At 40.0% G+C, this 12773-nt stretch overlaps 1 protein-coding gene across 13 annotated transcripts in view; it reads right to left on the reverse strand.

Moving 5' to 3' along the window:
• PTPRA (protein tyrosine phosphatase receptor type A) overlaps positions 1–12773 on the reverse strand; it is a 162762-nt gene that overhangs the window by 56826 nt on the left and 93163 nt on the right. For 10 of the 13 annotated variants that reach the window (XR_002515183.2, XM_017944957.1, XM_021921191.1 and 7 more), the window contains one exon: positions 4907–4933. The exons of the other annotated variants lie outside the window; for them this stretch is intronic. Coding sequence is in view for 7 of the 10 variants with exons in the window: in XM_017944957.1 (XP_017800446.1) it covers positions 4907–4933 (27 nt within the window). In the remaining 3 variants the exon portion in view is untranslated. The remainder of the gene's footprint in view (positions 1–4906; positions 4934–12773) is intronic. 13 annotated transcript variants of the gene reach the window in all.

Here is a 12773-nt window from a genome sequence, read left to right on the forward strand (position 1 = left end):
GAACAAGGCCAGGCATGGCGGCTCATGCCTGTAAACCCAACACTGGGAGGCCAGGGTGGGAGGATTGCTTGAGGCCAGAAGTTTGAGACCAGCCTGGGCAACTTAGCGAGACTCTGGTAGAGTCTGTCTCTACCAAACAAACAAACATCTGATTAGCTGGGCATGGTGGCGTATGCCTATAGTCCCAGCTACCTGGGAGGCTGAGGCTGGAGGATTGCTGGAGTCCCAGAGGTCAAGGTTGCAGTGAGCTGTGATCAGGCCACTGCAGTTCAGCCTGGGCAACAGAGCACGAGTCTGCCCCAGCCCTGCCTCTAAAAAAAGAAAGGCTAAATAGGAGAACTGATATAACTGAAAACCAAATTAGTTGTATGAAAGAGCAACTGTCCTGGAAGCTCCCAGAACACAGAGCAATAAAAGATGAAAAATATGACAGCACAGAAAAGAAAGGAGCTGGATAGGTCCAGGAGATCCAATACCTGTGCAACAGGAGAGTCCAAAGAAGAAACCAGTAAGAAGGGAGAGAAATAATACAAGAAAGTTCCTGAGTTATCAGGTCAAAATAAATAATACAGTTTGTGGAGTAATACTGACAAAAAAATCCTTACATCTAGATGTATTCTTAAAACATTCTTAAATTCTGGGTTGAAATCAACCAACGAACCACAGGCCAGCCTTAGAAAATCATTTCCAGGGCACAGGGTTTTAGGGTGCGACAGACCTGAAGTTCAAATTCCTACTACCCTAACTTACTAGTAGTGTGATAATCTCTTAGAATGATGTATGAAATGGTAGAATAGCACCCTCCACCTTTTAGAGGTAATGGGAGATTTAAAACAGGTAACATTTGCAAAGTGTCTGACATGAAGGGAAGAGATTGGCTTTGGTATCCACAAGTTCACACACTAGTAGAGAACCTCAGTCCAGCTTCCTACGCTCAGGCAGTTCTTTGTCTAGAACAGGGGTTGACAAACTATAGCCCAAATTTAGCCCGCTGCCTGTTTTTGTAAATAAAATACTATTGGAACATGGCCATGTTCATTCATTTACATACCATCTATGGCTGTTTTTTTTTTTTTTTTTTTTTTTTTTTTTTTTTTTTTTTTGAGACGGAGTCTCTCTCTGTCGCCCGGGCTGGAGTGCAGTGCCCGGATCTCAGCTCACTGCAAGCTCCGCCTCCCGGGTTTACACCATTCTCCTGCCTCAGCCTCCCGAGTAGCTGGGACTACAGGCACCCGCCACCTCGCCCGGCTAGTTTTTTGTATTTTTTAGTAGAGACGGGGTTTCACCGTGTTAGCCAGGATGGTCTCGATCTCCTGACCTTGTGATCCGCCCGTCTCGGCCTCCCAAAGTGCTGGGATTACAGGCTTGAGCCACCACGCCCAGCCTATGGCTGTTTTTACATTACAAAGGCAGAGCTGAGTAGATGAGACAGAGACAGTATGGTTACAAACCGGAACTGTTTCAACCCCAACTTCATTCTAGCAAAGTTTTACTTTCTAGATTCAGGCCAGGGAACAAGCATAAAATGAAAAAACACTAAAATGGTGTTCCGGGACAACAGATACCTACTTGCTATAACTTCTTTCCAAGAAAACAAAGGGCCATATTAATTGAAGGGCTCACAAGTAAACAGGTAAGTGACTTAACGACTTCAGACACATGCTGGTCAACTACGAACTAGTCAGTGAAGGAATAGCCATAGTCCTATAACCCCAGTTCCTATGGCCCATTTACCTATTGCCACACTTTTTGGTACAAGCATGTTATCAGCTCTCAAAGGCAAGGTTGTAATGTTGTTTTAAATGTTTCCTATTGGCTCTAAAAACAGCAATATTCATTGGATTGCCTCTAGAATCTAACAACTGGGCTGAGCCCAATCATTGTTGTTTTGAGCCAAATTATTCAGAAACCTAAATTTCTCTTGTCCATCTATCTCTCCTAAGTCCTCTGGAATATCTTTCTAAAACCAACATCTGACTATGTGACTTCCATACTCACCATCATCTTCAGGAGATGCTCCAACTCCTGAACTCAGTGGACCACCACACCCATTCTGTTGAGGCCACCTCCGACCACTCCCCACACCTCACACATGTCAACTGCACACAGATGCTCAAACATATGACTTTGCTCTTTCATGTCTCTTTGCTTGTGCCCTGTCTGGTGTGTCTTCATTTTCCCCATTTGCTATTTTAATCTAAATTCCCCAAAGCTCATCTCTGTGCCTCCTTTCCACTCCCCAGATATAATGAGTCTTCTGAGTTCCCTCAGCACTTTGTGTGATATATCCAATGGCATGTAACTGAATAGCCTTTGGTTCCTGATGTTCACGTATTTCCTCCCTGAGACAGGGAAGCATATGCATATATATATATATATATATATATTTAAATATATTTTTTTTTCTGGAATCCTTGATGCCTAAAAGGCACTGAATGTAAAAGGTACTTAGAGAAAGCCATCATAAACTCATAATAATAATGGCACTATGATAATCCCCACCCTTTTTTTTTTTCTTTTGAGACAGAGTCTCACTCTGTTGCCCAGGCTAGAGTACAGTCACGCAATCTTGGCTCACTGCAACCTTCATTTCCTGGGCTCAGGTGATCCTCCCACCTCAGCGTCCCAAGTGGCTGGGACTACAGGTACATACCACCATGCCGGGCTAATTTTTCTATTTTCAGTAGAGACAAGGTTTCCCCATATTGTTCAGGCTGGTCTGGAATTCCTGGGCTCAAACGATCTACCTGCCTCAGCCTCCCAAACTGCCCTAACACTCTTAAAACAAGAATGTCAACTCTTTCTAGACTTAAGTAGTAGCTCGAGGACTACTTCTTTACAAATATTAAGATGCTGAATTTTTTTTTTTTTTTTTTTTTGAGACGGAGTCTTGCTCTGTCACCCAGGCTGGAGTGCAGTGGCGCAATCTTGGCTCACTGCAACCTCCGCCTCCCAGGTTCAAGCAATTCTCCTGCCTCAGCCTCCCAGGTAGCTGGGATTACAGGTGCATGCCACCATGTCTGGCTAATTTTTGTATTTTTAGTAGAGACGGAGTTTCACCATACTGTCAGGCTGGTCTTTAACTCCTGACCTTGTGATCTACCCACCCACCTCGGCCTCCCAAAGTGCTGGGATTACAGGCGTGAGCCACTGCACCTGGCTGGAATACATTTTAAAAATAATATGCATGAGAAAATAACCAGTTTTCTGGACTTCAGAAGAGGAAGAAAAGTTGCCCTCCCTCTCATTTATTTTTGTTTTGACAATTAAAACATCAGACCCTACTGTTCAAAAGCACCCCAAAGACCAGTGCATAGAAACATGTAGCCCCTAATTAATCTGCATAAGACATAACCGCTTATTGAACCCATTATAACACAAATATTTCCAAACAGCTGGCTTATTTATCAAAAAGCATTTGGCTTAAAATTAGAATGTGATATCCAAATTTATAGCAATACTTCTAAAGATCTGTTCTGGTAAAATTGTCATTAGATTTTGGGACTTCAGAGACTGCTGAGAATACCGATGCATTTTCAGTCACCTGACTGGAATCATACAAAATTATTTTTTGACTTAAGAAAGGAGATTTATTACATTAATAGTCTTTACATATGCCACAATTAGCAATAATCTAGGTAATTAAGGTAATTTTATTTTTTTAATCACAACATGGAAACTACTTAAATACTAGGTAGGTAAAATAGGTATGATATCTGGGGCAAGAAAAGGCTGAATATTATGAAAATATATACTAAATAGAGGAAGGAGTCAACGGATCTTATGTTTCATCTGGAAGCCTACCACTTTGACTTCTGACTTTATTGTAAGGCTGGTTAAAATAGCAGTTTTAGGGAGCATATAAATATCTACCACAATAAAACCTATTTAAGTCTACATTTGATAGAATCTGGCAAGTGAATCTGAATAGCAAAGACACTGTATTAATCCAATGTTTAGTTCCCAAGTTTAGGAAAGTGAGATCTGGAAAAGTGAGGGAAATCTATACACAGTATGGTAACACCTCACTATTCCTTACCAAATACAATGGCAGATGGACATCACATAAAAGATCAGAGTACCCACTTTTCTGACTCAAATGCTCCCTACTTAGTGGGACTTCATATGCCTTCCAGTGTTCCACTACTTAATTACACAGGGAAAATAGTGTATGGTTAAATAATGGAATCAGACAAAAACTCAAGTCAGATTTGATAAAACAGAAAATTATGATAAAAATACTGCTTCAAACAGTAACATTTTTAAAACTCAAATGTAATAATCACTTCTTAGAATGTTACATGATCTCTTTCTCTTTCTCTCATGCTCTTTGATAGCAGCCTTACTGTCATTCTAGGCAAAATGTGCCACACTTCTGCAGACAAATACCTACTTTTTAGTGACCAGGGACTCAGCAGTCCAGCTTAAACCACAGATACAACATCTCAGGCCATAGACACTTTACATTAAAGGGCTGAAAATCCTTAAAATCCATATAAAGCCACAAAGGGTTGACATTTTATAGACTAGGGGAAAAACAACACAAAGAATGTTTAAAGGGAACTGTGGCCTAGAAATCAGAAGTAACTCACGGTATAGAAATTATGACCTAATATCACCAAAAAGTAATGTTAACAAGGTGACATGACAAAGTAAGAGATATTTTGTTACTTGTTAAAATACATCATAGCTGTTAGAATCCATAGTCTATATTAAAAAACATACTGAATACAGTACTTGTTTCCATTTCTCTTCTCTAAGAGATTAACACGGAAATAACTTAAGGGAAAGTAAACAAACAACACAGCCACAGACGCACACGGTTACCACAGACTATGAGCAGAGGAAATAGATGAATACTGTACACTGTGTAAAAGCAACAACAGATACAAGGTGAGCAGCTCACCTCTTCTGTCCTTCGAGTCAGAATTACCTGTGTAGTAAGTAAAAAATAGAAACATTCATTCAGGTTAAAGAAACACATTACAATTCAATTTAGAGTACAACAAAACAAGCTCCAGGATTAGGAATGCTTTCCTCCATGAGGCATCCTCCAACAACTGGGAAACAAGACTGCCCAGATTCACTAAACTTTGGACAGTGGTCTGGCCTTCTCCCTGGGTACACAAATAGTGCAGCATCAATATTCATAAAAAGTACAAGAATGCAAAGAGAACACATGTTATTAGAGGACTTTATGTCTTTAGCTATATTAAAATTCAAGAGGGCAAAATTAAGTAAGGATATAAAAGACCAAAATGATAAGTAATAAAATCTAATTGGTATATACCAAACTCTACACACTAACAGAGAAAACTTTCTTTTCAAAGGCTAGTAAAATATCCACAGCCCTTATAAACCCCAACAGTAGAAACAGTACAATATTCTTTTGTCCCAATGCAATAAAATTAGAAATGACAAAGTAAGAAAACACTTGAAAATAAAAATCAAAACCAAAATGATGTGGTAGATCACCTGAGCTCAGGAGGTAGAGAACAGCCTGGCCAACATGGTGAAGCCCCGTCTCTACTAAAAATACAAAACAAATTAGTTGGGCGTGGTGGCGGGTGCCTATAATCCCAGCTACTTGGGAGGCTGAGGCACGAGAATCACTTGAACCCAGGAGGGGGAGACTGCAGCAAGCTGAGATCATGCCACTGCACTCCAGCCTAGATGACAGAGCAAGACTCTATTTCAAAGAAAAAAAAAAAAATCAAAACCAAAATGGGTCAGGCAGTGGCTCACGTCTTTAATCCCAGCACTTTGGGAGGCTGAGGTATGAGAATTGCTTAAACCTGGGAGGTAGAGGTTGCAGTGACCCGAGATCGCACTACTGCACTACAGAATGGGTGACAGAGTGAAACTCCATCTCAAAAATCAAACAGACGGCTGGGTGTGGTGGCTCACACCTGTAATCCCAGCTCTCCTGCCAGAGACTATATTTGAGACTCCTTTGTGCTAGATGTAGTAATGTGATGAATTCTAGCCAACGGGATGTGAGCTAAAGCAATGTAACTTCCAGGTCACATCTTTTGGAAAAGAAATGCCCTCTATTCCCTTTGTTCTTCCTTCGCAGTGGTTGCAACTAGAACCCAATGGTGAGAACTATCACTAACCAAACAGATAAGGGCAATACTGTTAGGATGGCAGGTCCACAAGAGGAAAGGAATTTGGTCTCTACTGAAACGAAGGCCCTGCCCACCTCTGGAATGTAACTAGGGAGAGAAAGACACTTGGGTCTTATTTAAGTCACTGACTTTTGGTATCTTTGTCAGAGCAGCTTATAGCGCATCCTAAAACAACTACCTATAGAAATACCTATGGGATGTAGCTAAAGCTGTGCTTGTGCAAAATTAACAGGAAAGAATGAAATTAAATAAAGCACACTCAATTCAAGAAGATAGAAAAAGCACGAAATAAATCTAAAGAAGGTAGAAAGTAAAAATGAATGAAATAGAAAACTTAAAAATAAAAGGACTATAAATGCACACAACAGCAAGTTCTTCGGAAGAAAAAAAGTAACAAACCTATGAAATAAATGGTTATTCAGCCTAAACAAAAAAAAAGGAGACATAAAATAAACAAAATTAAAAAATTAATAGCTCTGTAGGCTATTATAATAACCACAAAGGAGAACTTTTCCTCATTCAAATATATTTGAAAACATGAATGAAATGGCCAGATGTACTGGCTCACACCTGTAATCCTAGCACTTTGAGAGGCTAAGACAGGAGGATCACGTGAGCCCAGGAGTTCGAGACCAGCCTGGGCAACGTGGCGAAACCCCATCTCTACAAAAAAATACCAAAAATTAGCTGGGCATAGTGGAACACGCCTGTAATCCCAGCTACTCGGGAGGCTGAGGTGAGAGGATCGCCTGAGCCCAGGAGGTGGAGGCCACAATGAGCCGAGATCATTCCACTGCACTCCAGCACTGGGCAACAGTGAGACCCTGTCTTAAAAAAAAAAAAAAAAGAGTATTTTTTAGTGTAAACTTAAATCCTTTCCATGTAGCAAAACAAAACACTAAAAATTAAAACTTATCAAAAAGAATACACACACAAAGGAAAAACATAGATCAATCTCATTTGGAGATAATTTGTGAATATCTAGACAGAGAAAATTCTAAACGAAAGAAAAGGAAAACAGAAATAATATCAAACAGACTGCAACAGCTTGTTACAGGAATGATACAATATGGTTGGGCAGCCTTGGCTCACGCCTGTAATCCCAGTGCTTTGGGAGGCTGAGGCTGAGGACTGTTTGAGGCCAGGAGTTCATGACCAGTCTGGGCATCACAGTGAGTCCCTGTCTCTGAGAAAATTTAAAAATTAGCTGGACGTGGTGACATGTGCCTATAGTCCTTAGCTACTCAGAAGTCTGAGATGGGGTCTGCTTAAGTCTGGGAGTTCAAGGTTACAGTGAGCCATGATCGTGCCACTGTACTCCAGCCTGGATGACTCAAAGGAAAAGACTTTAAGCAAAGCAAAGGTCAACAGGAAAGAAAAATTAAGAAGATTAAATAATTAATTCAGAGCAAGACTCTGTCTCTAAAAAACAAATAAATAAAAACTGGCCGGGTGTGGAGGCTCACGCCTATAATCCCAGCACTTTGGGAGGCCAAGGCAGGTGGATCACGGGGTCAGGAGTTCGAGACCAGGTTGGCCAACACAGTGAAACCCTGTCTCTACTAACATACAAAAAATTAGCCGGGCATGGTGGTGTATGCCTGTAGTCCCAGCTACTCGGGAGGCCAAGGCAGGGGAATCACTTGAACCCGCGAGGTGGAGGTTGCAGTGAGCTGAGATTGCACCACTGCACTCCAGCCTGGCGACAGACTCCATCTCAAAACAAACAAACAAACAAACCAACCAACCAACCTAGGAACAGAATCCACTACAGAAACAGACCAAAAGAGAAAAAAATCATTCAGATCTTGCTCATTGATCCTGAACAGGCAACTGGCAAAATTTAACATCCATTCCTGACATAAATGCTCATTAAATCCTGAACACAATAAAATATGTTTATCTCAACTCAAGTCAGTACCATGTATAATGAAGAACCACTGAAAGTGTCCTCCTTAGTGTCAGATATAAGAGAATGCTGTCTGCATTTACCAACTGCTTAACTTTGTTCTGGAGGTATTCAGCAATGCAATTAAACAGAAGAAAAAGAAAGTTCTACAAATTTGGAGGATATATGCAGATGAGATGACTTGAAGCCATAATAATTAATGAAGAAAATTACTTCAACACTAAGAGAGTTTAAGGTGGCCAGTACAAAATGTCTCTACAAAAATCAGTAGCCTTCATATCCCCAACAGCAGCCAGTCAGAAGATATGATGGAAGAAAATGCTCCATTTATAATAACAAAAACAGAAGATTTAAAAAAAAACACAGACTTCAGAAAATGGAATATATTGCATTCTTGGATAGTTAGACTCAACATCTTTAAGATGCCATTTTCTCTGTTAATCTACATATTTAACATGATCAATACAAACTTTTTTTCCTGCTAGACAAGTTGATTCTAATGTTTATAGTAAGAATTGCTAACAAAATTCTGAAAAATAAAATTAACAAGGAATGACTCATTTTACCAGATATTAAATACTTTACAAAGTTACAATTATTGAGACAGTGGGGCTTTGCACATGGACAGAGAAAAAGATTAATAGAAAATAAAATGAATGTTCCCAAATAAATAAATATGAAGAGGTAAATAAATATCTGAATTCAATATATAAGATGGGTGGCATTTCAAATCAATGAGGAAAAATAAATTATTAAGGGGTATTGGGACAAGTTAGATATTTGGGGAAAAGCAGATCCATAGTAGACACTCTGCATCAGAATAAATTCGAGATAGACCTAAGTGCGTGTACACACACACACACGTGCGCGCGTGAAACCATAGAAGTCCAGAAGAAAATTATTTTTATAATCTTGGAGTAAGGAAAACCTTCCTAAATATGACCCAACTCCTAGAAAACTTGAAATAAACTGATAAATATTTAAATTTTAAAAATTAAAAATAGCTAACGGTATCTTCCGCAATGCAGAAAATCTAGATGACCACCTAGGGAACAATATTTGCAGGTTTACTATAGACAAAGGACTCATTTCCCAAACGTACCAAGAACATCTACAAACGAGTCAGGAAAACCTTGACACCCTAATAAAAATGGGTAAAGAATATCAACAAAGAATGCTCAGAAAAATACATTTAAATGATCTTTTAAATTACACAAAGTTGCTCAATCTCAGAAAATGCAAATTAAAGTTACACTGAGATGTTATTTTTCACCTGTCAGATTGGCAGAGATCCAGAAGTTTAACAATTCACCACACTGAAGAGAGTTTAGAAAAACAGGCACTTCGACATACTGTTAATAGGAATAGACTTCCTAGCAGAGGGGATTGTGGCAATATCCATAAATTTATAAATGCACACTTAAAATAATTTATCCTACTAATATTCTTATATGTGTCTGAAATGACAAACTGTATTGTTTATAAGAATACTCTGAAAACAATCTTAATGTCCATTTATAGGGGAAACTGGATAAATATATTAAGGTATATCCTTCAACACAGCAGCTCTTTACCAAAACAAAGAACAAATATGACAGGCTAACTGAAAAAGCAATATGCAGAAATCAACTCAGCATATTTATTACTTATGTTATAAATGGAAAAAATGAATATATATGCTTTTTTATTTAAAGGATTTTATTATTGATTTATTTTCAAAAGGTATTCTAGGCTGGGCACAGCAGCTCACACCTGTAATACCAGCACTTTGGGAGGCCGAAGCGGGCAGATCATAAGGTCAGGAGTTCGAGACCAGCGTGGCCAACATGGTGAAATGCTGTCTCTAATAAAAATACAAAAAATAGCTGGGTGTGGTGGTGGGCATCTGTAATCCCAGCTACCCAGGAGGCTGAGGCAGGAGAATTGTTTGAACCCAGGAGGCAGAGTTTGCAGTGTGCCGAGATTGCGCCATTGCACTCCAGCCTGGGCAACATGGTGAGACTGTCTCAAAAAAATAAAAAAAAATTAAAAAAAGGTATTCTACTTTTTTACTTGTCACTGATTTTTTTTGTTTGTTTGTTTTTGTTTTGTTGTTGTTGTTGTTGATAAGAGTCTCCAGTCTCACTCTGTTCCCCAGGCTGTAGTGCAGGGACTTGACTCACTACAACCTCCACCTCGCAGGTTCAAGCAATTCTCATGTCAGCCTCCCAAGTAGCTTGGATTACAAGTATGTGCCAATACGTTTGACTAATTTTTTTTATTTTTAGTAGGTAGACAGAGGGTTTTGCCATATTGGCTAGGCTGGTCTTGAGCTCCTGGCCTCAAGTGATCCACCCACCTTGGCCTCCTAAAGTGCTGGGATTACAGGAGTGAGCCACCTGGCCTATTTATTTTTGAGATGAGGTCTCCCTCTGTTACCCAGACTGGAGTACAGTGGTGCAATCACGGCTCACTGCAGCCTCAACTGCCAGGACTCAAGTAATCCTCCTGCCTCAGCCCTAAGTAGCTGGGACCACAGGCATGAGTCATTAGGCCCTGCTAATTTCTAAATCATTTGTAGAGATGAGGTTTTGCTATGATGCTTAGCCTGGTCTCAAACTCCTGGGCTCAAGTGATCCTCCTGCCTCAGCCTCCCAATGTGCTAGAATTACAGGTGTAATCCACTGTGCCTAGCCGGCCTTTGTTTATTTTTAAAAGGAGAAAAAGATTCAAAGCAAAGATCAACAGGAAGGAAAAATTTTAAAGATTAAAGAATGAGGCCAGGCGCGGTGGCTCACGCCCGTAATCCCAGCACTTTGGGAGGCCGAGGCGGGCGGATCACAAGGTCAGGAGATCGAGACCACGGTGAAACCCCATCTCTACTAAAAATACAAAAAATCAGCCGGGCGCAGTGGCGGGCGCCTGTAGTCCCAGCTACTCAGGAGGCTGAGGCAGGAGAATGGCGTGATCCCGGGAGGCGGAGCTTGCAGTGAGCCGAGATCGTGCCACTGCACTCCAACTGGGGGACAGAGCGAGACTCCGTCTCAAAAAAAAAAAAAAAAGAATTAATTCAGGATACATCCAATATCCAAATAATAAGAATTTGAGAAAAGAAAAAAAAAAGGAAGAGGGGGAGAAGGTTTCAAAGAAATGGGAGAAAATTTTCAGAAAAGTAAGATCAAGGCTCCAAAGGGCCTATTAAGTATCTATAATAATGAACGAAAAAGACCCACATCAAGATACATCTCTGTGAAATTTCAGGATACCAATGATAAAGAGAAGATCCTAGAAAGCATACAAATAATTAGGAATTAAGATAGCAGTAAAATCTTCCAAACCTAGTAAGCAGGTGTCAGTTAGGGCAATACTTTAAAAATTCTGGGGTAAAAATATTCCTCAAATTCTATGCACAGCCCTAAAGATATTTTTTAGACACATAAGGTCTCATGCAATTTGCCTCCCATGGACCCCTTTTCTCAAGAATCTACCGAATGATGAGAGGAGACAAGAAAGAAGACAATATGGAAGTCAGGAAGCAGCAGCAAGGGGAATTCCCAGAATGACAGAGAAGGGAAATCCCAGGCTGATATATCTGTGCAGTAGCCCTAGAGATCAACAAGCCTAGACTGGAATAAGACAACGTAGGGCTCAGGAGCAATTTCTAGAGGTAAAAAAGAAATAGATTATCTAATAAATCTCACTTTGTAGAAAGCTGTTTTGAGAGGCTCTGGAGAGCATGGTAAGAATTGAGTAGCAGTAACTTTGTTGAGACATAGTCTCACTTTAGTCACCCAGGCTGGAGTGCGGTGATATGAACACAGCTCACTGAAGCCTCAACCTCCTGGGCTTAAGCAATCCTCCCACCTCAGCCTCCTGAGTAGCTGGGACTACAAGCACATGTACCCATGTCCAGCTAATTTTTGTATTTTTTGTAGAGATGGGGTTTCATGATGTTCCCCAGGCTGGTCTCAAACTCTTGAGCTCAAGTGATCTGTCCACCCGGGCCTCCCAAAGTGCTGGGATTACAGGTGTTAGCCAGTGTGCCTGGCCTGACTAAACAGAAAACTAAATAAACAAAAAATAAGGCAATTATTAAATCCAGAAAAAAAACTGTACAAGAAAGAAAAACAATCCATTTATATTTATAGCTCAGCAATGAATATTTCATAATTATAATAATATACATCAAATACTGATTTAATAAAAAACTGTAACTGTTACAGGAGGACTGGTAAAATCGTGGTGATAAGTGGGATATGGGGTTTAAGACCATGAAATTCCCATGTGCAATAATGGTTTGTTGTGTTTTACTCATCTTGAATGAATGCCACTAGAGAAATGTAGTCTCAGTCTCCTATGACATGAAATGTCAATAACTAGACAATAACTAGATTCTTAGCTGTGGCACAATTTGGACCTAAGTCAGTTTATGGAAAACTAAGTTCCCTATAAGCAGAGTGGAAAGACCACAAAAGTGAGAAATAGTCCTAACTTGTTAGCCTTGAGATCTAAAGCAAATCACTTAACCTCTATATGCAGTCTGAAATTAAGCATCTGTTAAAAGGAGATGATTATCCATGGTCATGTCACAGAACTGTTAAATGAAAGACAGTACAGAATAGAACATGGGCTGTCCAGTCAGTCAGGCCTGTGTTACAGTCTCCACCTTTTCCATTCACTCATTCGGTTTGTACAAGTTATTCTGCTTTTCTCCCTAAGCAATGGCCACAACCCAACATTTTATGTTGTTACTAACA

Source organism: Papio anubis, chromosome 16 (genome assembly GCF_008728515.1).
Source record: "Papio anubis isolate 15944 chromosome 16, Panubis1.0, whole genome shotgun sequence".
NCBI classification, from domain to species: domain Eukaryota; kingdom Metazoa; phylum Chordata; class Mammalia; order Primates; family Cercopithecidae; genus Papio; species Papio anubis.